The sequence below is a fragment of the Salmo salar genome, chromosome 28, assembly GCF_965601325.2.
Source record: "Salmo salar chromosome 28, fSalSal1, whole genome shotgun sequence".
NCBI lineage: Eukaryota > Metazoa > Chordata > Actinopteri > Salmoniformes > Salmonidae > Salmo > Salmo salar.
In genome coordinates, this window is record NC_138318.1 from 2,920,733 (window position 1) to 2,948,467 (window position 27,735).

Consider the following 27,735-nt stretch of genomic DNA (forward strand, 5'->3'; position numbering starts at 1 on the left):
AATACAACTGACAGATCTTTTTTTATAGATAATTATGATAAAACGTTGGCTTAATACTTAATTTAACATAAAATAAAAATATATCTTAATTTTTTTATTCATAAATTCAAAAAGAATTTCTAAAATCTTAGCGGGCACGTGCCTTGGTGCCCTTTATGGGCATGACGTCTCTTTCGGACACACACCCGTATCATTTTTTTTTCTCCTCAGAAAAGCAGCCGGGTTTTTTTGGGCGACGTCACATCTAGGAAAGTACACATTCCTGTCATGGTGCATTAATCGAACACAAGAAGATCTTTATTTTTTTCTGAAAAAACGGCCGCTGACTGTCTTATGAAATATCGTAACAATTAGCTATTATTACACCAAGATTTCTGTAATAACAAGCTATATTCGTTTTTTTTTTCTCAAGCAAATAGCGTTAGCTGGCAGTCCAACGAGCTAACTGCTATCTAACGTTAGCGAGCTATGTTTACTTTCGTCTTCGTTGTTCAGTCACGGGTACAACCCTGCAAGGGAAACATGGGCGATTGTGAAGTTTAAACGTTTATCTTTATATTGCCCATTGATCAATTTTGTGTACGGACATCAGGCAGGGGAACTAAATTAATAACTAACGTTAGTTAGCAACGCTAGCTGACTAGCAACACTAACGAAGGTATGGCAAACTTGAAAGTTGTTTAGCTAAATAGCGAACGTTAGCTACTGTTTACAGCTAGTGCTAACTAGCTATCAAGCTAACTGTTAGCTAGTAAATGCTTCATTTACCGCATATGTGGCTAGTTAGAAATGTTGACAATTTGCATAGCCAAGTGTAAAATTAATATTCCTTGTTATTAACGTTACAGCAATGGATAAGCCTCCTTTCAGACAAAACCAAAACTGCGGGAACTGGGAATTGAAAGAGAGATTGGGCATGGGCGGTTTTGCCCATGTCTACCTGTATCAACATCATGTAAGTATTTAACTAACGGCCACATTTTCATAAGTAACCCCTAGTACTCTAAGCTGTTCCAGAGTCCAGACTTGAATCATGGTAGCTGAATATCCTGCCAAATCAGACAAGAGTTGGATGTATGTTTACATATAGGTGAAAGGAAGTTAACCACTTCCTAGATGTGAATAGTAAGTCTGATATCACAACTCAAATTTGCCAGAAGATACCGACCCTACTGTTACACTGAGCTGCACAGGGATGTGAATGCAATCATGATTACCGTGAAGCTGGTGTGTTAATGGGTCGGAAAATGTACCTCAATGCAGGGATGGAATATACCGCTGTTTTACAAATTGTACCTTTATTCACAATGCTTCATCGAGAATGTTGGAATAATGCTAGTTTTCCTGAAAAACTGCCCTTTTTGTCCTCGTGCTCGCTAGCAGTAGACACTGCGGGCATTATGGAATGGCACATGTTGAACAACAAATGAGCTGATTGGCTAACACTGCCATTCCAAAATGAGCCACTACTGGCTACTACTAGCTAGTAGGGCGGGACGATACTGTATCGCGATACACCTTAGTATCGTGGTACGGAAACAACAAGAAGCGAATTTAACTTCTTTAGTAAAACAGGCTTAATGTTGGAAACAAACACCATTATGTTGTCATCCAGAGTCAAATGTATTTATTTTCCAAGCTAAAGCACACAATATTTTAAAGCAGGTTTTTAAAGGACCAATAGTTTGGTCTGCTTCCTGTTAAAAATGTTGCCTTTGAAAAAATATTGTGAAATGGTATCGTCCTGGCTCTACTAGCTAGCATGAGGATGAAAAATTGCAGTTTTCCGGGAAAACTAGCAGTATTTAAGTCTTCTCGATAGAGCAGTGTGAATAAAGGTACAATTTGGAGTAGTGGCACATCCCATCGCTGCATTGATGTACGTTTTCTGGTCTATATTTCACACCTGCTCCACGGAGAAGCTCATTGTAAACAAGTATATTACTGAACCCAAACCAGCCTGCGCCATCCTGCATAAATGTATTTTGTCCCCCCACACCAAACGCCATCACGACACACCGGTTAAAATATCAAAGCAAACTCTGAACCAATTACACTAATTTGGGGCCAGGTGGAAAAGCATTAAACATTTATGGCAATTTAGCTAGCTTGTACTTGCTAGCTAATTTGTCCTATTTAGCTAGCTTGCTGTTGCTAGCTAATTTGTCCTGGGATAATGTCTAAACCAGGGGTGTCAAACTCATTTTAGCTCAGGGGCCACATGGAGGAAAATCTATTCCCAAGTGGGCCGGACCGGTAAAATCTTGGTATATATAACTTAAAAACAACAACTTCAGATTGTTTTCTTTGATTTAATATGATCAACATAAAACATAAAGCTGGAGCCTGAGGACAGTGTGTCCACAATAGTACAAGCACATCACTATTAATCATAAAACACCTCAAGTTTATTTGAAAATTCTAAAGAAAAAGAACACACAAACACACAATGCCTCAGTGATTCACAGAAGTATATCACAGATCACAGAACTATATCAGGGTGTCTCATGCAGCACTTTAAGTGGGGTTGCATAGTTTATTTGACTCCTGATACCTGGCATCTTTTAGCTTTCACCAGCGCATCAATATCAGGCGTCACATCCTGAGTGGCAGCCAACTTCAGGATGTGATTCAAGTGCTTGTGCGTGAGCCTTGAGCGCAGCTTTGTTTTATTTATGCTCATTACAGAGAACTTGCTCACAAAGATATGTGGTTCCAAACATGCACAACAGTTTTGCAGCGAGGGCTGTCAAGTTGGGGTAACGTGGCAAGAGATTCTGATAAAATGTGTCCAAGCCAGCTGCGGCAAATTTGCCCTTCATATCCGAGTCACACTGCAAGTCTATTATTTCAAGTTGGATGCTGACGGGCAGATCAGAGGGATTCACGGTGAATGGCGAGCAAAAAACGTTGAAGTCTTTCTCCAGTTCACCAAAAATCTGAAAGCGTTGCTCAAACTCCCGTAACAGTCCCGTTATTTTATCTTTGAACCACTTCATGTCTGCCACATGTTGGGTCACGCACACATTTTTCAGACAGGGGAAGTGAGCTGCATCACCACCGGCGAGTTGCGTCTCCCACAATGACAGCTTCAACTTGAAAGAACGTATGCTGTCATAATACTGGGTGACGACTTTGTTGCGCCCTTGCAGCTGTTTGTTCAAGTTATTCAGGTGCTCTGTAACATCCACCATAAATGCAAGGTCCTGCATCCATTCTGCGGAATGAAATTCTAACACTGGTTTGCCCTTTTCTTCCATGAACTGTTCAATTTCTTCTCGTAACTCAAAGAAACGCCTAAGCACAGCACCTCGGCTTAACCATCTTACCTCAGTGTGGTATGGCAGGCCATAGATGTGGTCTTTCTCTCTGAGAAGGCTGTCAAACTGACAGTGATTCAGGCTTCTGGATCGGATGAAATTAACAGTTTGGATGACCACCTTCATGACGTTATCCATCTTTAATGACTTGCAACACAAAGCCTCCTGGTGCAAAATACAGTGAAAAGTCCAAAAATCACGTCCTCCATTTGCAGATTGCACTTTCTCTCTGAACTTTGTCACAACGCCTGCTTTTTTCCCGATCATTGAGGGCGCACCATCTATAGCCAGGCTGACAGCATGGGACCAGTCCACTCCGACCCTGTCCAGCGCGCCGACGAGTGCGGTGAAAATATCAGCTGCTGTCGTTGTATCTGTCATCGGCACCAACTCCACGAACTCCTCGGTGACGGTCAATGTGTCATCAACTCCGCGGATGAAAATGGCCAGTTGTGCAAAATCTGTAATGTCCGTGCTTTTATCAATTGCAACTGAAAACCCAATAAATGACTTTACTTTTTGCTTCAACTGGCTGTCCAAATCCACTGAAAGATCGGAAATCCTGTCTGCAACTGTGTTTCTTGTCAGGCTGATATTTGCAATAGCCTGGCGCTTTTCAGGGCACACAATCTCCGCTGCCTTCATCATGCATGTTTTTACAAATCCACCCTCACTAAATGGTTTTGAAGCCACTGCGATTTCATTAGCAATGAGGTAGCTAGCTTTCACCCGCCAACAGTTCATTCACCTTCTCTCTTCTCCGCTGTCCTTGAAAGTTGTCATATTTGTCGGCATGAAGACTCACATAGTGGCAACGAAGGTTATACTCTTTCAGCACTGCAACATGCTGTGAACACACCAAACATACAGCTTTCCCATTCAATTCCGTGAATAAATAGGAGGATGACCATTTTTCTTGGAACACTCTGCACTCTGCGTCCACTTTTCTCTTTTTTGACAGAGACATATTGGGGCAATGAGGGTGCCAAAGCACATAATGTTAAAAGTAGAAGCCGTAATAAATATCGCGGGCAAAACAAAGTAGCTCATCCGGACTGGCTGCACTTGCTTGACCTACTTGCTCTGCTCCGGTATAAACAGTTTGCTTGCTTAACACAATTGCTATTGCGCCATCCAGTGGATGCAATTGGAACAGCAGTTTCTTTTATTGAAAAATGTCAGCTAATTTTTATACTTTACAAAATCATTTCGCGGGCCGGATTAAACCCCTTTGCGGGCCTGATCCGTTTGACACCCCTGGTCTAAACATTGAGTTGTTATTTTACTTGAAATGCACGAGGTGGATCCGACAATTAATCCACACAAAACGGTCAACCAAATAGTTTCTAGTCATCTCTCCTCCTTCCAGGCTTTTTCTTCTGGACTTTATATTGCAATTGGCAACTTTCATAAATTAGGTGCATTACCGCCACCGACCTCGTTCGTCTTTCAGTCACCCACGTGGGTATAACCAATAAGGAGATGGCACGTGGATACCTGCTTCTATAAACCAATGAGGAGATGGGAGAGGCAGGACTTTCTGTGCGATCTGTGTCACAAATAGAACTGACTTCTATTTTAGCCCTTGGCAACGCAGACGCTCGTGAGCAGTGTGGGTGCAATAATTTAATAATATAGATTTCTAAATTTATTTTGCAACGCTTGCACGCGCGATGCAGACGGTGTAGTCAGCCTGTAACGGTAGGGTCAGTATCTTTTGGCAAAGGTCAAATGGCCACCACTTGAGAAAAACACCCTGTGGCTTAAAAATTCCTTATTGTTTTGTATTCTTCTCCCTGTGAATTCATAAGTGCACATCTGTTGAGTTGATGAGATAATAGATGAGACTTTACTGTTTTTTTCCGCCTTGTTTCTAAGGACTGTGGTGGTTAATTTCTTTACTATCAAATGAGGAGAGACAAACTTATCACACAAGTTAGAGTTATACTTAAACTAAATCTTGAATCACTTATAAGGAAGCAGGTCAATACAACACACACATATAAAGTGAATCGATTGAGTGCTCTACGATAATGATGGCTGGTTGACGATTCACGATCAAACGATTCTTTGAGAGCCCCGAGACAAAAGTACAAAGGTCTTTTATAGCCAAGATACACCCTTTTCAACCTACATGATGAACAACAGATATATAGAATGGGTCACAAGGTTAAGATTTGTATGAAAGATACTGTCTGCTATGTATTATACGTATCTGCTGTGTCAACAGTTTTTATTGTATAAAGACCAGTGTCTGTCCCTCCGACTCCAAACTGGAACCATCTCTGGTACCATATAGAACAGAAACATTAACTCATGCTCTTTGGGTTTTATCACCCAAAAAACACTGAGAGGAGATTTACAATGTCATCTCCCAGAGGCCCATCCTCAGTATAACACACACACAATAGTTAACAAAGTACTCTATTCTGTTGCATAAAACACCCATTTGATGCAATAAAAGTATTATAACATAATCTTGCAATTTTTCCACCATAGGACACATCAGAAAAAATTGCGGTGAAAATGTGTCGCCTGGAGTTGACAGCAAGAAACAAAGACAGATGGAGCAGAGAGATCCAGATCATGAAAAAGTTTGTCTATATCGTATTATCCTGTGTACATCATTGAATGCCACACACGTTTGAACTGGGTGACTTCTACTTTTTCAATGATTGAAATATCGGCATTTGCTTCTTGTATAGTGCATTCGGAAAGTATTCAGACCCCTTGACTTTTTCCACATTTTGTTAAGTTACAGCCTTATTCTAAAATTGTTTAAATTGTTTTTTCCCCTCATCAATCTACATGCAATACCCCATAATGACAAAGTAAAAACAGGGTTTTAGAAATGTTTGCAAATATATTAACTGAATTCACGTGTACATAAGTATTCAGACCCTTTACTCAGTACTTTGTTGAAACACCTTTGGCAGCGATTACAGCCTCGAGTCTTCTTGAGTATGATGCTACAAGCTTGACACACCTGTATTTTGGGAGTTTCTCCCATTATTCTCTGCAGATGCTCTGTCAGGTTGGATGGGGAGCGTCACTGCACAGCTAATTTCAGGTCTCTCCAATGATGTTCGATTGGGTTCAAGTCCGGGCTCTGGCTGGGCCACTCAAAGACATTCAGAGACTTGTCCCGAAGCCACTCCTGCATTGTCTTGGCTGTGTGCTTAGGGTCGTTATCCTGTTGGAAGGTGAACCTTCTTCACAGTCTGAGGTCCTGAGCACACTGGAGCAGGTTTTCATCAATGATCTCTCTGTAATTTGCTCCGTTCATCTTTCCATCAATCCTGACTAGTCTCCCAGTCCCTGTCGCTGAAAAACATCCCCATGGCATGGTTTTTGCTCTGACATGCACTGTCAACTGTGGGACCTTATATAGACAGGTGTGTGCCTTCCCAAATCATTTCCAATCAATTGAATTTACCACAGGTGGACTCCCAAGTTGTAGAAACATCTCAAGGATGATCAATGGAAGTAGGATGCACCTGAGCTCCATTTCGAGTCTCATAGCAAAGGGTCTGAATACTTATGTAAATACATTGGCAAAAATGTCTTCTGTTTTTGCTTTGTTATGGGTTATTGTGTGTAGATGAGGCACTTTTAATTTTGTATCCATTTTACAATAAGGCTGTAATGTAACAAAATGTGGAAAAAGTTAAGTGGTCTGAATACTTTCCATATGCACTGTATTTATCAAGTACAATGTTTTTCTTGCCTATTCAGGTTGAATAATCTCAATGTAGTGACAGCCAGAGACGTGCCAGAGGAGATGAAGCACATTGCCTTAAACGACCTTCCACTGCTGGCCATGGAGTACTGTTCCAAGGGAGACCTCAGAAAGGTGGGGCAGCTGAAGATGAATACTTTATTGTCCATTTCCCTTATAGTCCACACACTTTTTTTCTTTTATTTGCTATAAACCCCCTTGACATATGCAGACTCCCGAGTGTCGTCGGCCATGTGGCAGTGCCCCTGGATCAGTAAGGGGTTAAATGCCTCACATAAGTTTACAGTGACAAAAAAATGGTTCTGTCATGAGCAGGCATTTGTCCAACAATGTGTTTGTGGTTGAATTTGACAGATGCTGAGCAAGCCTGAAAATTGCTGTGGACTGAAAGAAAGTGAAGTACTTTCCCTGCTCAATGATGTTGGTATGTACTGTACCCCACTGTTGTATTGTGTATAATTGTATCAATTGTGGGTCTGCATAGAACTGATTTCTGAATGGTCTTTATATACAGGTTCAGGCATCCAGTATTTGCATGAAAACAAGATCATACACAGAGACCTTAAACCAGAAAACATAGTGCTGCAGGATGTCAATGGAAAGGTAACCCAATATTTATGGTACAGCACACAGTGTCATCATGCTCTTTTTATAACTGTTTACATTTTTCAGTTGTTGATGTTCTGTGGTGTGACTTTGTCTGTTATTTATTTTTATAGACTACTGTTCATCTTGCAATGTTAATATGCCAAAATGTTTTCCTTGTTCAGTTGGTTCACAAAATTATAGACTTGGGCTATGCCAAAGACTTGGACCAGGGGAGTCTGTGCACCTCATTTGTGGGAACACTGCAATACCTGGTGAGCATATTATCCCTCCTGCAAGCACTCCTAGATTCCTGTTGACTTAACGTTGCGACATTGTCTCTGTCTGTTAGTCACGATTGATTAAAACCAGACTTACTAATTGGTACTTGCATATCTTTTCCCCCCAGGCCCCTGAATTATTTGAGAATAAGCCTTACACTGTCACAGTGGACTACTGGAGTTTTGGCACAATGATATTTGAATGCAGTTGTGGGTTCCGGCCTTTTCTGCACAATCTTCAGCCTGTCCAGTGGTAGTTGTCCCTGCACATTTAACAGTTTTCAAGTGTTAGTTTCAATTCTGAGTGATCCTCCAAGGGGCGCTAGTTAACCATCCTGAATGCCATTTCAATGTTATTCCTCAGGGCCAGCAAAGTGCGGAACAAAGGTCCCAAAGACATCATGGCTGTGGAGGAATTGAATGGGGAAGTCAGATTCTCCACACATCTACCATACCCCAACAATCTGAGCAGGTCAGACACCGTCACATATTCTATTCTAGTGTCATTATTACAGTGCCTTCAGGAAGTATTCATACCCCTTGACTTATTCTACATGTTGTTACAGCCTGAATTCAAAATGGATCAAATATTTTTTTATCTTGCCCATCTACACACAATACCCCATAGTGACAGTGAAAACATGTTTTTGGAAATGTATTGTATATGAAATGCAGAAATCATATTTTCATAAGCATTTTCTATGACACTCCAAATTGAGCTCAGGTCCACCCAATTTCCTTTGTTCATCCTTGATATGTCACTACAACTTGATTGGAGTCCAACTTTTGCCAATTCAATTGTTTGGACATGTTTAAGAAAGAAACACACCTGTCTCTATAAGGTCCCATAGTTGACAGTGCATGTCAGAGCAGAAACTATACCATGAAGTCCAAGGAACTGTCCGTAGATCTCCGAGAGAGAATTGTGAGGAGGCATATATCTGGGGAAGGGTATAAAACAATTTCTAGTGTTGAAAGTTTCCAAGAGCACAGTGGTCTCCATCATTTGGAAATTGAAAAAATATTGAACTACCCAGATGCTGCCTAGAGCTGGCTGTCCAACCAAACTGAGGAACTGTGCAAGAAGGACCTTGGTCAGGGAAGTGACCAAGAAGACAATGACCACTCTGACAGAAATACAGAGTTCCTTGGCTGAGATGGGAGAACCAGACAGAAGGACAATCGTTTCTACAGCACTTCACCAATCTAGGCCTTATGGGAGAATGGCCAGACAGAAGCTACTCCTGAGAAAAAGGCACATGACCGCACGCCTGGAGTTTGCAAAAAGGCATGTGAAAAACGCTGAGAACATAATGCAAAAGATTCTGTGGTCTGACGAGAACCTCTTTGGCCTGAATTCAAAACTATATGTCTGGAGAAAACCAGGCACAGCTCATCACCCATCTAACACCGTCCTTACAGTGAAACGTGGTGGCACCATCATGCTATGGGGATGCTTTTCAGCGGCAGGGACTGGGAGACTGGTAAGGATAAAGGGAACAATGATTGGAGCCAAATGCAGGCATATCCTTGATGAGAACCTGTTTTGAGTGCAAACGACCTTCAACCGGGGCAAAGATTCACATTCCAACAGGACAATGACCCCAAGCATACAGCCAAAGCAACACTTGAATGGCTTCAGAACAAGAATGTGAAAGCCCTTGAGTGGCCCAGCCAAAGCCCAGACTTAAGTCCCATTTGAAAATCTGTGGAAGCTCCCCATCTAACTTAACAGGGCTTGAGAAAATCTGCAAGGAAGAATGGGAGAAAATCCCCAAATCCAGATATGCAAAGCTGATACAGATATACCCAAGATGACTCAAAGCTGTAATCGGTTCTACAAAGTATTGACTTGGGTGTGAATACTTATGTAAATTAGATTTCTGTATTTAATCTTCAATAAATTTGCAACAATTTCTAAAAACATGTTTTCACTTTGTCCTTATGGGGTATTATGTGTAGATGTGTAATTAAAAAATAAATAAAAATAAATTCAGGTTGTAACACAAGTGTGGAATAAGTCAACGGGTATGAATACTTTCTGAAGGCACTGTAACCACCTGTCTTATTCTGTCTATGTATAGCAGGGGTGCCCAGCTCTGAACCTCGAGGGATGTGTACGCTGGTTTTCATCCTTATATTTTAGCCACAGACTAATTTTCAACCTGGGAAACCAGGGTCCTGTTCATTAGGGTGCCAAGTAACAGAACATTATTGTGGAGAACAAATATGGTTGTCTGTCAAAAGTAGAACAGGGAATCGTGTCAGCTCAATTTATGACCACATTCTGAAAGTTTCACCTCATCGAGCAGCATAAATCGAAAACCAAGACAGTAACTTGAGGGAAATGACCATGACCTGTATAGATTGAATTTGTTTCCCCTCCACCGGGGGATGTTAATTTGCATTACACTCATTCAGGACACTCCTGGAGCCCATGGAGATGCTGCTGCAGCTGATGCTGAAATGGGACCCTGTCCAGAGAGGAGGCAAGACCAACGCTGACAGCAAGAAACCCCTGTGCTTTGAAGTGCTGGAACAGATATTATGCATGAAGGTTAGTTCTCTAACGTATCATGCTGTATCTCTTGAGCTAACAATAGTCTTTCAAGTGTCTCTTAAGGCTCTTATTTGATTTTTCTCATGGACAAGATTCAATTAACGCTTATAGTTCCCATAGTGTGTTAATGTACACATAATATTATTTTTAAGCAAAATGTTAAGTTTGCCGGTTCGTGCTTGATATTATGGATTGACTCCATCTGCTAGCCAATCAGCTTCCTTTACTTTACCCATATCATTTATGCCATTGGCAGGTTGTCCACATCCTGAACATGACCACGGCCCAGGTCCACTCCTTTCAGCTGGCCCCAGATGAGAGCCTCCATAGCCTGCAGCGCCGCATCGAAACTGAGACCAAGATCGAGTTGGTCAACCAGGAGCTGCTGCAGGAGACAGGGGTGTCGCTGGACCCCAGGAAGGCTGCAGCCCAGTGTGTCCTCGACGGGGTGGTAAGGACTTTGGTTCCACTTTGCTACTTCAGTGTTGTATTTTGTTAGAATATAGTTTTGATACAATACATTGGAAATCTTACTCACCTGTTTAGCATTAACATATTTAGCAATTGACCACCATGTAAAGTGGTTGTCTTTGTGTTGTGCAGCGAGGCTGGGACAGCTACATCATCTATTTGTTTGACAAGAGTCTCACCAAGTACTCTGGTCCCTTCAGTGCTAGACAGCTGCCTGATAAAGTCAACACTATTGGTGAGTACTGCCTTCTCTGCCTGCTGATAAGTATTTAGAGATCTAAAGGCGATCGGATGGAAATACAAGCTCATGCAATTAAATAGAGGTTGTGTTTTTTTATTCATGGTTTGGTTGGAAGATGTCTTCAGTCAATATGTTCTTCCATCATATGTACCAAGCCTTATGTAGGAGCTTGTTGTCCTTTTTCCCAGTGCGGGAGGCTAAGTCCCAGCTGCCCCTGGTGGTGCTGAAGAAGGTGTGGGGCGAGGCGGTGAGCTACATCTGTGGACTGAAGGACGACTACAGCAGACTGTTCCAGGGCCAGAGGGCTGCCATGTGAGTAAGCCTGCTTTACTAGGCACCAAAAGAGTGAAGTTAAAGGAAGCGAGATTCTTTCTTTTGAATTTGGTAATGTCTCAAACTGGAATGGCTGAAAGAAGTTTCCAGACTTGCTTTGGAAGAATCAACTCTTTGCTTTTTCATCTATGGCATGTGTGATCTTGTTATCTTGATGTACATTATAGTTTTTTAACAAGTTATTATATTCTGTGTGTTTGTCCAGGCTGAGCCTCCTGCGCTACAACACCAACCTGACCCGGTGCAAGAACGGCATGTTTGCCTTCTCCCAGCAGCTGAAGGCCAAGCTGGACTTCTTCAAGAGCAGTATCCAGTACGACCTGGAGAAGTACAGCGATCAGATGCACTATGGGATCTGTGAGTATTGGCTGGCTGATGATTGGTAGTGCCAGGAATGGTCACCCACATGGCCTGCAGCTGAAATGATACCCTTTTCCTTATATAGAGCACTGCTTTAAACCAGGGCGCAAAGTAGGGAATGGTGCCATTTTAGAAGCAACCATGGTTTTGTATTATGACAAGATAGTGTTGGTTATTTTCATGAGATTTTTTTTTTTTTTTTCTCCCACAGCCTCTGAGAAAATGCTGAAAGCTTGGCAGGAGAATGAGGAGAAGGCGGCTGCATATGCACAGGTACTGGCTGGGATGGATTTTTGGTATTGATCGCATGGGTTGGTCATCTTAGTTGAGCTGCTGTCTGTGAATGGATCGAGGTACAAGTTAACCACAGCTCTAGGATCAGATTACCCCACCAATCCTAATTAGCCCTAGCTACACCCGCTGTGTATGTTTTGTCCTCTAGGTGGCCGAGGTGAGCCACCTGGACGAGGAAATCATGTCGTTACACTCAGAGATTGTGGAGCTGCAGAGGAGTCCCTACGCTCGTCGCCAAGGAGACATCATGGAGCAGCTGTGAGTGTTCTACTCTAGGCAGGAATGACAGGCTGTCTGCCTCTACTGAATTAAATGCAATGAAGGTCTAGGACAGTGGTCACCAACCTTTTCTGAGTCGAGATCACTTTCGCAGTCAAAAAGCAAGCTGAGATCTAGTGCTCAGATGTATTTTTTTATTTATTTTTTTATTTATTTTTTATACATTAACCTCACAAACAGTTTTGTAGGAATGAGGTTTGGGCAGTTGGCCTAATACCTTATACCTTATCACAGCATATTGGCTACAGCCTTCCCTGTAGCTCAGTTGGTAGAGCATGGTGTTTGCAACGCCAGGGTTGTGGGTTCGATTCCCACGGGGGGCCAGCACAGAATTTTTTTTAAATGAAATGTATGCATTCACTACTGTAAGTCGCTCTGGATAACAGCGTCTGCTAAATGACTAAAATGTAAAAATGTATATGATTGGTCTGCCAATATTGTTAATCAGACCATATTATATTTTAAAACTCGAGCTTTGATAACAAAATAGATCAGTTGGTTTAGCACTGTGGGGCATGAATTGAAATAATTAGCTTTTTTATTTTACTGGACTGATAGAACCTGCATCTGATGGTCAACGATGTCAAATCACAACGTCAGTGATCTTCAGGTCGAAAAGTCGGAGCTCTAGAAAGATGCCCGAGTTTCCGAGTTGGATGACTGTTCAAAACGATTTTTCCCAACCGCCTCTCACGGTCCCAGCTCTCCTCATCCTTTCCTCTGGTGAGACTGACCAGAGAGAGGGGACACCCGTCTTCCACCTGATGGCGAAACTCGAGTCGCACCGCATCTGCCTCATGCACAAATTAATGTTGTTCCTATGACCAGAGAAAGTTCAATATTCCTTAATATTAAAATCGACACGACAAACTGCTAATAATAATAAAACGCAGGGCTATCGATACTTGGCTACTCATTCATTGCAGCTGCAGCCCGAACGGAAGTACGGAGAAAGGCATTTTGCGATAGCGTTGAATAAAAACAGTGACAGTGCTGAATATAAACTTAAACATGAACTCACTCATAAAAACAGCAGCTCTTTGCTGTATTCATTGACAGTCTCTCTGTGGTCATGGTTTTAAAAGTTATTACATTTTACGTAGGCTAGTTAGTAGCCTATTAAACTTGGCTGTGGCCTGGGTCATGGACGCTCTGTAGCCATGGTGATTTGAGCTATCCGATTGGGCAGCGCAGTAGATGCACTCGATTTACTCACAGATTTGCCTGATCTGCCAGGTAGGCGGAGTTTGTCTCATGGGAACACTTTGCTTACCTGGTGCGCAGGACTCAAGTGAATATACTGGCAAAAGGTCAACACGATTTTAAAGAAGGAGCGCAAGCCTTTATCGTTCGTTGGCTTTTCTACAGAAGTATTTGATGATCGACTAGGAATGCCTTGAAGATCGCGGTTGGTGACCACTGGTCTAGGAAGTGCCAGGAAGTTGTGGAAGTAGATGGAGCCTCATTGAAATGTTTGGCTTCTGATTTGGCTAGTAGCTGACCTGATGTTGTTTTTCATTTTCATTGCCAGTCCTATACATCTAGAGTACTCAAATGCACATTTTAACAAGAAAAGTTCAACTGCTGTATCATTCTGAAAGCCTCAAACAAGATTTAAATGAATGTTCTAGGAGAATTGATCGTTTATTCTTTGATTTCAGGGAGGACAAGGCGATTGAACTCTACAAACAACTAAAAATGAAATGCCGAAGTAAGCCACTTTTGTCCAATAAATACAGTCACTGCATTGCAGCTGTTTTCATTTTCAATCAGGCACTGTAGTACTTTTGGATATTGAATATAATCTGTAATTGTACGATGGTAGTTGTATAAACACTGTTCTTGATAGTATCACTATCAAGAACAGTGTGCGGTTTCCTTTTTTTCCTTCATCCTGTTTCAACTGTTGCCATGCACCTGTAACAAGATTGCTCAGATGTGCGAGTGCCTTTTGAAAGTTGTATAAACACTACCACGTTCTGACACCTGTGTGCTGTTCTTCCCTCAGCGCCTGACCCTGGTGTGAGCAGCGACAGCTCAGAGATGGTTAAAGCCATTATACAGACTGTCCAGAACCAGGACAAGGTCCTGAGAGACCTCTACACACACCTCAGGTAAGCAGGGTCTGGGACTGTTCAGTGGACTGTCACGTCACCAACTGAACGCTGCAGATAGAAATGCCCTTAATAAAGCTGACCTGATTCTATATTCTGCATGTTAGAGAGGCATGCGTCTGTTCTATGCAATATATTTTTACCCCATTGTAAATGTTTCACAACAATGTGCCTTACTGATAAGGTTCCCAAACTGGGGTCTGCGGCAGGGGGTCCACGGCCAGATCTCGAAATGTATTTATATTATATGTATTGTTTGTTTATTTTTTTATGGATATTGCTAACAACAGATTAAAACAATTTTGGCTAAGGGATTTGTAAATTAAGAAGGGTGTAATATTAATCTACAGTATGTTCTTAACCATGGGCAACATGGTCCTGGGAGGCTCACAAGGATATTAGTATCCATAGTACTTCTTGTATTCCCCCCAAAATGTTGTTTTTGAACATGAATTCACTGTAAGGTAATCCTATAGAACTGCAAAGTTTCTTCTCTGCAAAATGTATAGAATTGCAGGAAATTAGCTTGGGGGTCATGCAGGGCCTATAGGTTGTCATGCTTTCTCTCTATATTCAGCTATTAATAGGCTACATTTGGTTATTATGATGTAGTTTTTTTAAAAACCTGGCTAATACAATTTGGCAATGCCAGTCATTACTCTTCTTTAGAATTGCATTGTATACATTTGTTTCTAAAGTACAGTATGTCATTTTCATAGAAGATATGAAAATGGGAAGCTGCCTCTATAAGAAACATTTCAAAAGAGATATAGACATGGCTCCAGTAGGCTAGCCAAGACAAATGCTAGGTGTCTTTGTTGCTTTCTTTTTGCTGACAGTCAACAGTTGCCTGCATATTGCTAGTATATTCACTATTTAAGGTTTACTGTTGTTAATCACTTTCCCTAAAATACATAAATAAGCTCTGCGAGTAGATTGATGGGCGCTTCTTTTTGCTCTGGACAGCTCGCGTGTGCGGTGTGAAGGAAACTCATGTACTGCTCGAAGTTGACTCGCGGGTTACCTGGCTACCCAGACTTCTCGCTCCAGCCAATCGCTTTGCCCCGCCCGTAGATGCTGGTTTCTTCTCCACAATGAGCATGGATCTTGAGTACCTCCCCAACCCTTAACTGAATGCGAACACCATTCGGGGCTGTCTGATGGGTCCAGAAACCAATGGGTTAAGCCAAAACACAGGTGGATAAAGCAGTGGTTTGAAAATTCGTCATTGGCTTTGATACTCTTATTGGTTGGAGGCGATCCAATCGTTGACGTCTTTGTTTTGTACCACGCCCCTCGTCACAACAAACGACTTCATTGATGGTACTCTGACTAAAGTTTGTAGCGAACGACAGAGGAGCAGAAGAAGTTGGTGTGAGTCGTCAAATATAATACAACATGTACAGTGTTGGTGCCTCGTTTCAGGAGCTGAACTAAAATATCCCAGAAATGCTCAAAAAGCTTATTTCTCTCAAATGTTGTGCACAAATTTGTTTACTTCCCTGTTAGTGAGTGTTTCTCTTTTGCCAAGGTAATCCATCCACCTGAGAGGTGTGGCATATCAAGAAGCTGATTAAACACCATGATCATTACAGGTGCACCTTGTGCTGGGGACAATAAAAGGCCACACTCTAAAATGTGCAGTTTTGTCACACAACAGAATGCCACAGATGTCTCAAGTTTTGGGGTGGGGTGTAATTGACATGCAGACTGCAGGAATGTCCATCAGAGCTGTTGCCAGAGAATTTAATGTTCATTTCACTGGCGTAAGCTGCCTCCAATGTCGTTTTAGAGAATTTGGCAGTACGTCCAACCAGCCTCACAACCGCAGGACCTCCACATCTGGCTTCTTCACCTGCGGGATCATCTGAAACCAGCCACCCGGACAGTTGATGAAACTGTGGGTTTGAACAACTGAAACATTTCTGTACACACTGTCAGAAACTGTCTCAGGGAAGCTCATCTGCGTGCTTGTCATCCTCACAAGGGTCTTGACCTGACTGCAGTTCGGCATCTTAACCGACTTCAGTGGGCAAATTCTCACCTTCAATGGCCACTGGTACACTGGAGAACTGTGCTTTTCACGGATGAGTCCCGGTTTCAACTTTACCGGGCAGATGGCAGACGGTGTGTATGGCGTCGTGTGGGCAAGCTGTTTGCTGATGTCAACGTTATGAACAGAGTGCCCAATGGTGGGATTATGGTATGGGCAGGCAAGCTACGGACAACACAATTGCATTTCATCGATGGCAATTTGAATGCACAGAGATACCGTGACGAAATCCTGAGGCCCATTGTCGGTGTCACTCATCCGCCGCCATCACCTCATCTTTCAGCATGATAATGCACGCCACTGTCACAAGGACCTGTACACAATTCCTGGAAGCTGACAATGTCACAGTTCTTCCATGTCCTGCACACACACCAGACATGTCACCCATTGAGCATGTTTAAGATGCTCTGGATCTACGCATATGAAAGTGTATTCCAGTTCACGGCAATATCCAGCAACTTCGCACAGCCTTTGAAGTAGATTTCGCGCTGCATGAGGTAAATGGTGGTTACACCAGATACTGACTAGTTTTCTGATCTGCGCACCTACTTTAAAAAAAAATATATATATTTATTTTTTAGGTATCTGTGACCAACCAGATCTGTATTCCCAGTCATGTGAAATTCATAGCTTTAGGGCCTAATGAATGTATTTAAATTGACTGATTTCCTTATATGAACTGTAACTCAGTAAAATCTTAAATTGTTGCATTTTTATATTTTTGTTCAGTGTACAAATAGCATAACATTTACATGTATAGTCTTCAGATCTAATTTTATTTGTCACGTGCTTCGTGAATAACTGGTGTAGACTAACAGTGAAATGCTTACTTACGGGCCCTTCCCAACAATGGAGGGAAATGACACAAAAAAAAAACACAGGGAATAAATGCGCAATGAATAACGATAACTTGGCTACATACACAGGGTACCGTGTTGATGTGCAGAGTTACAAGGTAATTAAAGTAAATACAGTATGGACATATAGGTAGGGATAAAGTGACAAGGCAACATGATAGTAGCGGTGGCGGCTACAGCGTATCCAAGTCAAGAGTTAGTGCAAAATGGGTCAATGCAGATAGTTAACCAAATACCTACCTGGACTAACTATTTAGCATGGCTTGGGGTAGAAACTGTTCAGGGTCCTGTTGGTTCCAGACTTCATTACTGCTTGCCATGTGATGGCAGAGAGAACAGTATGACTTGGTTGGCTGGAGTCTTTGACAATTTTTCAGGCCTTCCTCTGACACCGCCAAGTATAGTGGTCCTGGATGGCAGGTAACTCGGCCCCAGTGATGTACTGTGCCGTACGCATTACCAATTTGTAAGTCGCTCTGGATAAGAGCGTCTGCTAAATGACGTAAATGTAAATTACTCTCTGTAGCGCCTTGTGGTCGGATACCAAGCAGTTGCCATACCAAGTGGTGATGCAGCCAGTCAATATGCTTTCAATGGTGTAGCTGTAGAACATTTTGAGGATCTGAGGGCCCATGCCCAACCTTTTCAGCTACCTGAGAGGGAAGAGGCATTGTCATGTCTTCACGACTGTTTGTGTGTGTGTGTGTGGACCATGGTAATTCCTTAATGATGTGGACACCAAGGAACTTGAAGCTCTCGACCCGCTCCACTACAGCTTGGTCGATGTGGATGGGGGCGTGCTCGGCCCTCTGTTTCCTGTAGTCCACAATCAGCTCCTTTGTTTTGTTGAGGGAGAGGATGTTGTCCTGGCACCATACTGTCAGGTCACTGACCTTCTCCCAATAGTCTGTCTCGTTGTTGGTGATCAGGTCAACCACTGTCTCGTCAGCAAACTTTAAGGATGGTGTTGGAGTTGTGCGTGGTCACACAGTCGTGGGTGAGCAGGGAGTACAGGAGGGGACTAAGCACGCACCCCTTGGAGTGGGTCGAGGGTGTCTGGGATAATGTGTTGATGTGTGCATGACCAGCCTTTCAAAGCATTTCATGGCTACAGATGAGTGCTACGGGGCAATAGTAATTTAGACAGGTGACCTTAGTGTTCTTGGGCACAGGGACTATGATGGTCTGCTTGGGAAATGTAGGTATTACAGACTGAGTCAGGGAAAAATATTGTCATAAAGAAACTGATAAAACACACAGGTGCAAAATCAAGGTGACTTACAAAGTTGAGGAGGACCAAGAGCAAGAGAGTGAGTGGGGTGATGTGGTGTCCACAACTAAAGAATCATTGTCTAATCTGAAAAAACACGTATCCTGAAAGCATGATATCAAATTTTATTTGTCACATACACATGGTTAGCAGATGTTAATGCGAGTGTAGCGAAATGCTTGTCCTTCTACTTCCGACAATGCCGTAATATCCAACAAGTAATCTAACCTAACAATTTCACAACAACTACCTTATACACACAAGTGTAAAGGAATGAATATGTACCGTAATTTCCGGACTATTGAGCGCACCTGAATATAAGCCGCACCCACTGAATTAAAAAATATATATTATTTTGAACATAAATAAGCTGCACATGTCTATAAGCCGCAGGTGCCTACCGGTACATTGAAACAAATGAACTTTACACAGGCTTTAACGAAACACGGCTTGTAACAAAAATAAATAGGCTTTAACGAAACACGGCTTGTAATAAAACATTAGCAGTAAGCTTTAGTTGTCTTTTTGCACTGAGTCAATTCCTCACGCTGCTGTTTCCAACGTCTTATCATTGACTCATTAAGACCAAGCTCCCGTGCAGCAGCTCTATTTCCTTTTCCAACAGCCAGATCAATCGCCTTCAACTTGAAAGCTGCATCATATGCATTTCTCTGTGTCTTTGCCATGATGAGGGTGACAAAATGACTACCGTAATCAGAATGATGGGAAGTTTGAGAGCGCTCGATTTAATCTAAACAGTAAATAAAAAAGTTGTTTGACCTTAACCCGTTCAGCAATTTCATTGGTCTAATGAAAGCTTCATGCCGCCAAAAAACTGAGCACGTCACAGAATGTGTTTTTTGGGAGAGAAAAAAAATGTGAAAGCGGGAAAAATCCATATATTAGCCGCGTCATTGTTTAAGCCGCGGGGTTCAAAGCGTGGGAAAAAAGTTGCGGCTTATAGCCCGGAAATTACGGTACATAAAAAATATATATGAATGAGTGATGGTGTAGAACGGCATAGGCAAGATGCAGTGGATGGTATAGAGTACAGTATGAGTATGCATAATGTAGGGTATGTAAACATTATATGAAGTGGCATTGTTTAAAGTGGCTAGTGATACATTTATTACATCAATTTTTCCATTATTAAAGTGGCTGGAGTTGACTCAGTATGTTGGCAGCAGCCACTCAATGTTAGTGATGGCTGTTTAACAGTCTGATGGCCTTGAGATGGAAGCTGTTTTTCAGTCTCTCGGTCCCTGCTTTGATGCACCAGGAACTGACCTCGCCTTCTGGATGATAGCGGGGTGAACAGGCAGTGGCTCGGGTGGTTGTTGTCCTTGATCTTTTTGGCCTTCCTGTGACATCGGGAGGTTTAGGTGTCCTGGAGGGCAGGTAGTTTGCCCCCGGTGATCGTTGTGCAGACCTCACTACCCTCTGTTGTTGTACTTACTATGTGCACATGCTAACAAAGGAAAGAGGTGGGTAGCTAGCTAAGTGTCATTGTAGCAAAGTATTTATAAACTACAAATCTGATATCTTAAGTTTTCATTTTTGTTTTGTTATCAATACAATAGGCCACCATTGAGTTTGTCCCAATAGGCCTGGGATATTACCTCTTTCAAGGAGCATATCTTTTTGATAGGTCTAAAGGTTTTTAGGCAAAATAACCCTTTCTTACCTGCATCCCTCCCCAGTGGCTCTGCAAGCACGGAGAGGGTATTCTCCGATGCTGGCATGCTCTCCAGGCACCATTGCACGAGCCTGAAGCCACAGACTCTGAATTCATTTTTAGAAATACGAGTTTGGCCAAAGGCACTGAGCCTAATAAGGCGTCACTAGGCAGTTTGTGGCTGGGTTTCCCTTTAATCTATGATAGATTAAGCCCTACCACATCCGACAAGCATCAGAGCCAGCGTAGTAGGATTCCATCTTGGTCCTGTTTTGACTGTTTGATGGGTCAACGGAGGTTATGGGGGATTTCTTATAAGCATCAGATTAGTGACCCGGTCCTTAAAGTGGCAGCTTTAGCCTTTTAGCTCAGTGCGGATGTTGCCTATAAATGTGGGCTTCTGGTTGGGATATGTATGTAGGGTCACTGTGGGAACGACGTCGTCGATGTACTTATTAATGAAGCTGGTGACTGATTTGGTACTCCTCAATGTTATAGTATGAATCCCTGAACATATTCCAGTCTTTGCTGGTGAAACAGTCCTGTAGCTTAGCATCTGCTTCATCAGACTACTTCCGTATTGAGCTTGTCACTGGTACTTCCTGTTTTGAGTTTTTGCTTGTAGGCAGGAATCAGGAAGACAGAGTTATGGTCAGATTTGCCAAATGGAGGGCGAGGGGAGAGCTTTGTCCGCGTGTCTTCAATGGTAGACTGCGACAGAGTAGGTAAATGTTGAATTGGAATACCAAAATGCGCAGAACAGTTACTGTCCCAACATGTTTTTACTGGTCCCAGGCCATCGTTAATGTCGGATCTTGCACGCAAAATAAAATAATATGCCATAAAAAAAATTGCCTAAGTGGATTTCCACTCATCGTTACCACATATGGGAAGTGCAAATTCACTCACATTATATGGAACATGCAAATTCATTCTCTCTCCCTTGACTGCAACCACGGCACTTACAACCTGGTACCGAAAGGCGGGACAGACAGCAGACCGTCAAACCAGCAGTGTTTAGCCATCATCGCTGACTTTAACTGACAGGCGCCTGACCTATCGAAAGATCACTAGAAGATGCATATTGTTCTTTCTAGAGGCAGAGGGCTCGGCAGACTTTTCTGACTAACGAATTGAAAAGTACTCTACTTAATTTAACTGGAAAACACTGTTTACCTTCTGTTTCCCCATGCAGTAAGATCTTATTGAGCAAGCAGAAGATCATTGACCTGTTCCCGCGCATCGAGAAGACACTGGAGAACATCAAGGATGCCGACAACACCGTGATGCAGATGCAGATTAAGAGACAAAGAGAGTTCTGGCACCTATTGAAGATTGCCTGTGTGAGTGATGAGGTTTTATCTATAGAACTTCAGTAAAGTTAGTCATAAGATCATGAAGTCATATAACTTACTATAAGATGTCATTGGGTTATTAAGTAATGTGCAATTGACCCTTTGCTAAGCCCCGCCCCAGATTTATGGGCAACCAATCGCTGGTCGGACACGAGCTAACCTTGCTCGTGTCCGACAAGCCTCAAACAAGCTCTAGTTTTAAACGCATGGAAGCCAATGATGGCAATGGCAAAAACTGATTTTTCATTTAAAAAAAAAGCACCAGGGGTACTTGCGACTGTGATTCCTAAAATGCAGAGCCTGTTGGGGTATTTTTTTGAATCCGAAATTATACTTTAGTTCCATTGTTTGCTAGCAGGTTAGCTAGCTACAGTGGTACTACCTTCAATGAAAATGCTAGCTAGCTAGCCATTAAAGTTGCACTGTGCAAAAATCGCTCCGCCATTTCCTCGTTGGTAAAACTCTTAACCTGTAGGGGGCAGTATTGACACGGCCTGATAAAAAACGTACCCGATTTAATCTGGTTACTACTCCTGCCCAGTAACTAGAATATGCATATAATTATTGGCTTTGGATAGAAAACACCCTAAAGTTTCTAAAACTGTTTGAATGGTGTCTGTGAGTATAACAGAACTCATATGGCAGGCAAAAACCTGAGAAGATTCCTTACAGGAAGTGCCCTCTCTGACAAGATCTTGTTCTTCTTGTCTCTGTTTATTGAAGACTGAGGATCTTTGCTGTAACGTGACACTTCCTACGGCTCCCATAGGCTCTCAGAGCCCGGGAAAAAGCTGAATGATATCGAGGCAGCCCCAGGCTGAAACACATTTGCGCTTTTGGCAAGTGGCCGATCAGAGGACAATGGGCTTAGGCGCGTGCACGAGTCGACTCCATGCTTTATTTTCTTTCGTCTTTTTACCTAAACGCAGATTCCCGGTCGGAATATTATCGCTTTTTTACGAGAAAAATGGCATAAAAATAGATTTTAAACAGCGGTTGACATGCTTTGAAGTATATTGTAATATTTACAATTTTTTGGTCACGAAATGCGTCGTGCTCGTCACCCTTCTTTACCCTTTCGGATAGTGTCTTGAACGCACTAACAAAACGCCGCTGTTTGGATATAACTATGGATTATTTGGGACCAAACCAACATTTGTTATTGAAGTAGAAGTCCTGGGAGTGCATTCTGACGAAGAACACCAAAGGTAATAACGTTTTTCTTATAGTAAATCTGACTTTGGTGAGTGTTAAACTTGCTGGGTGTCTAAATAGCTAGCCCTGTGATGCCGGGCTATCTACTTAGAATATTGCAAAATGTGCTTTCACCAAAAAGCTATTTTAAAATCGGACATATCGAGTGCATAGAGGAGTTCTGTATCTATAATTCTTAAAATAATTGTTATGCTTTTTGTGAACGTTTATCGTGAGTAATTTAGTACATTTTTTGTAAATTCACCGGAAGTTTGCGGGGGGGTATGCTAGTTCTGAACGTCACATGCTAATGTAAAAAGCTGGTTTTTGATATAAATATGAACTTGATTGAACAAAACATGCATGTATTGTATAACATAATGTCCTAGGTGTGTCATCTGATGAAGATCATCAAAGGTTAGTGCTGCATTTAGCTGTCTTCTGGGTTTTTGTTACATTATATGCTAGCTTGAAAAATGGGCGTCTGCTGGGTACTCTGCTGACATAATCTAATGTTTTGCTTTCGTTGTAAAGTCTTTTTGAAATCGGACAGTGTGGTTAGATTAACGTGAGTCTTGTCTTTAAAATGGTGTAAAATAGTCATATGTTTGAGAAATTGAAGTAATAGCATTTCTAAGGTATTTGAATAACGCAGGTGGGACGATTTCATCCCGCCGACCCTAGAGAGGTTAATAGTTCACCTAATTTCAATTTATGTGACAAAATAAGATGGTACAGTGATTCTCTATACTATCTAAACCACTGCTAAATATATTTTCCATAACCAAAAATATTGTTTCAGCTGGTTGAAGCTCGTGTACAAAACTGAAAGTAAAAGACGCAAAAACAAAACTTAAGAACGTGAAGCATAGAAATAACGCACATAGAACAGATCTACCACTTCTTAGACTTGTAGAATGATAGATTTATAACTCACATTTCTATGTGAATTTGGCCAGGTCGACCAAAAAGTTACGTATTGCCACCTTTAATATAACTTATTTTCTATAAATGTATTTTAGCTAGTTAAGCTAGCTATATTATGAATATAACACCTATTGTGGACATTATGATTTGAGAGCACTAATTAGCTCCGAGAGTGATTATTATCTTCGATTGCATGCTGACAGTTTATTTAGAGCCATCCGGTATGTAGTCACACTAAAAACGTAATTTTACCATGTTCCTGTGAAGCAATTGTTATGACAGTCCACCACAACATACCAGGGGGTCTCCTGATTAGCAAGAAGCAGTCTGCTTAATTTCATTGTATATTAAAAATACAGTTTAAGATCATTGTGAGGGTTTTTCTCCACTAGTTTGGAGTATTGGGCTTCCCAGGAAAATATCTGAGGTTGCAACAGTAACCAAGGGGGCCGGCTTGACTTGATTTAGCAAAGGGTAAATTTTCTATAGAATTCACTTAGCTTAGGTCATAATGTGAACATGTGTTCTATATGAGTAATGGCGTTTGTCTTCTCCCAGGCTCAGAATTCTGCAAGGAACTCGATAGCAGCCAGCCCAGAGTCGTCCAACCCTCTGCAGGTGCCCCAGTGGGCCCAGTCTGCCCAGCCCATCAGCTCCCCTCACCCACTCACCTCCCTACCTGGACCCAATGACAGGTACTGGTCTATACAGCAGACAGGAAGAGTTTGTGTTGTGTAGCAGATTGAAAGGAATGTCCAGACATTCAACAGCAGACCGAAAAGAATGTCCTTCATACATTGTGACTTATTCTGTCTCTCTCTCTCTCCCCGCCCCTTCCAGTGATGCTGCCCCACGACTGCTTCAGGAGAACCAGAAGTACCTCAGTCAGCTGACCAGCCTGATGCAAGAAGCTGCTGACGAGCAGTCCAAAAGCGTAGTGGTAAGTTATGCCAATTTCTCAAAGCTAGCTAGACTTGTAATGGAATCCTGTTTCCTGGTATTCTGTCAATGCAGTGTCTTACATTTCACTGTTGCACTTCACCACATTTTCTTCAGTGTGTTAAGAGAGACTGCCCCTAAAAAGCAGCTTCTGTTTTGAAAATGACCTATGTGGCATCGATAAGAGTCAAACATTTTATTCTTGTGTCAAAATTTACTACAAAGTGTAAATGGGATAATTTTGGTCATAAAGTTAGTCTAATACAAAATGGAGATTTGCGAGATGATAGCAAAAAAATGTCATGTAACATAATAAAGGGTACTGTAAGTTTTTTTTCGTTGGGTTTATTTCAATCCTGCCCTCAGCTGGCAGCAACCAAGTAATCATCAATCGCAGCACAGCTGCACGTGACCCGATTAGTAATGGTCAGTTTGGTTTGACATTCGATATCCCTATGGGGCTAGTTAGGGACCATCACAAGGAATAAAATATTGGGACAATTTCAATAGCTTCAAATTTCAATGACTTAAAACCGTCAAACCAAATAAATTGTAGAAATTCATATACAAATATTTAAAGCATTTGAGACAACTAAACGATGTGCAACATTAACATATTGTCACATTTACATTGTGACAAAAGGCCAAATCAGAAAGTTCAGCCCCCCTTTAAGTCTTTATAATATGTGATTCACACCTGAAACACATACTTTCTTCTTTAGTTGGCACCACTGGTGTGCGTCATTTACCCAGCACTCTTATGTGGGTCAACTCCCTATAAGGGTGGGATTAGGTATCCCAGGTCAGGAGCGTGATGAGGTTCTGAGTCGTTCCTTCTCATTTGGCCTTCAGGATGTCTCTTATCTGGCCTTGTTAAGTGTAGAACATTACCTTAAGGCTAACTGAGTTTGCATTTAGACTCTGATCCATTTAAAACAAGTCTGGGGAGGTAGCCTAGCGGTTAAGTTGGGCCAGTAACCGAATCCCTGAGCCGACTAAGTGCTAAATCTGCCTTGAGCAAGGCACTTAACCTTAATTGCTCCTGTAAGTCGCTCTGGATAAGAGCGTCTGCTAAATTACTCAAATGTAAATGGGAGGTTGGCTGCCTTGCTGGAGGGAACGGAGATTAATGTCTAAACCACAACCCAAACGCCATTCCACAGTTACCCCTTTGTTTGTGACAGCAGCAACCTTAAAACCTGATCTCAATGTAGCTTTATGTCATAATCTCTTGGTTTGTCTTTGTAGGACCAAGATTGGAGCTGGACTAAATATGAAACGTTGTCTACAAAACTGCAAAAACGAAATGTGTGAATACGTCAACCACAGGAGACTGCTGAGGGGAGGATGGATCATAATAATGGCTGCAATAGAGTGTATGGAATGGCATCAAAAACATGGAAACCATGTGTTGAATACCATTCCATTCATGCTGTTCCAGCCATTACTATGAGCCCGCCCCTCCCCAATTAAGGTGCCACCGGCTGTCTCTGATGTCAACAACAAACAAGGCACCGTCTAGCTAATCCCTGCCTGCTCTCCAACCAAGTAACACTAAGGACTGAATGTCGTTAACAAAATGGAGTCACGGTTATGTTGTACATTTTGATGTGTGGTCATTCACTTTAAAGACTAGCCTGAGGCCCCCCCCCCCCCAAAAGGCAGATAAAAAATACACGTGCTCAATGACTCACTTCTCCATTTTTTTCAGCTATTTGGTGGGAAAGGTGGATGATGTAGCATGGCTTTTATATGAACAAAAAAAACTGATTATCTGAACACAAGACGTCAGTCATCCTTTGCTCTTCAAGCAAATGTCACCTTTTCCTCACTGATTATTGTGCAAATCTAAGTACCTCTATTCATCAAAATCCACATTTTACTATTAATATCATATCAAGTATCTAAACTGTTAAATCAGGCGAACTGTAGCATCTGATTGTGAGTGAAAAGTTTTTTTGTAATGATGGAGTATAGCTACAGTGTGTTTGGGCTATGGAAATGGGACTGATAAGAAAGCTTGATATGCATGCACATTTGTATTGAGCCTTATCATGTCTCCTGACGTGACTCAACACAAGGAAAACCACAAAAGATGCAGGTTGTAATTTCCTTTTACCATCAAGCAACAGCACTTTCACACTCCCAAGTATCCTGGTTCCCTTCTATACCGAGGAAGTAGTCAGACATCTGGGGGATGGATGCCCTCTAGAATCCTGTTTATGAGTCTGTGCTCTAGTGACACAGCTCTCGTTTCAATCATCCAATGGGGACAGGAAATGTATAAACTGTATTTAAAATAAAGTCATGCATTGATCAAGGGGATAGGGTTTTGATCATGTGTGAATCTTATTTTGATTTTAAGAAAAGTATTCTATCATGACTACACACTTTACATAGAAGGGGGAAATATGGAAATCCTATAGTTACTTTGTGACAGAGGATGCTGGTCTGTTTCTCCATATGTTGGAATTGTTGATATGTTTAAACCTGAAAAATGGAATACATACCACCAAAGTTCAATTCAGTTTGTCAGGTGCACTGTACATTTATTTTGTGTGCATTCTTTTCACTGGATGCTCAATGTATGGAAACAAATGGCGGGGCATGGTAAATTATTGAATGTACTGTAGTTACAACCCTTGAGGTGTAACTTAAGTGTTGACTGTAACAAAGATAAAGTGGATGCTTTGCTCCAGAAAGATGTATTTATGTACTTAAGTGCAATGGACAACATTTATTTTTAGTAGTTAAGTGACATGTCAGTTTCCTTCATTAAGGTTTGTCTCCATCTGATGGTTTTAACCTGTCTATGAATGTTTACTTTCTAGTAATTGTATAGATAAGCATTTTCTTGTTATTACAATAAAAAATTACTTTGGCATGAA

General features: G+C 41.8%; 1 protein-coding gene across 1 annotated transcript; it reads left to right on the forward strand.

Annotated features, from left to right (window-relative positions):
- Positions 1-210: 210 nt before the first annotated feature.
- Positions 211-27,735, forward strand: LOC106589264 (inhibitor of nuclear factor kappa-B kinase subunit alpha). The gene is made up of 22 exons (XM_014178991.3): positions 211-658; positions 849-955; positions 5,820-5,914; positions 7,056-7,173; positions 7,414-7,483; positions 7,574-7,662; positions 7,830-7,919; positions 8,054-8,178; positions 8,290-8,397; positions 10,347-10,482; positions 10,742-10,936; positions 11,089-11,191; positions 11,386-11,509; positions 11,736-11,887; positions 12,102-12,163; positions 12,333-12,442; positions 14,125-14,174; positions 14,472-14,577; positions 21,628-21,775; positions 24,467-24,603; positions 24,749-24,848; positions 26,096-27,735. The coding sequence occupies exons 2-22, from the start codon at positions 851-853 to the stop codon at positions 26,159-26,161; spliced, it is 2,289 nt and encodes a 762-aa protein (XP_014034466.1). The 5' UTR covers positions 211-658; positions 849-850; the 3' UTR covers positions 26,162-27,735.

Coding starts and splice junctions, on each gene's coding strand:
- LOC106589264 (XM_014178991.3), top strand. CDS start 851: ATGGATAAGCCTCCTTTCAGACAAAACCAAAACTGCGGGAACTGGGAA. Junction 8,398..10,346: donor TACCCCAACAATCTGAGCAG/GTCAGACACCGT, acceptor ACACTCATTCAG/GACACTCCTGGAGCCCATGG. Junction 12,443..14,124: donor GGAGACATCATGGAGCAGCT/GTGAGTGTTCTA, acceptor CTTTGATTTCAG/GGAGGACAAGGCGATTGAAC.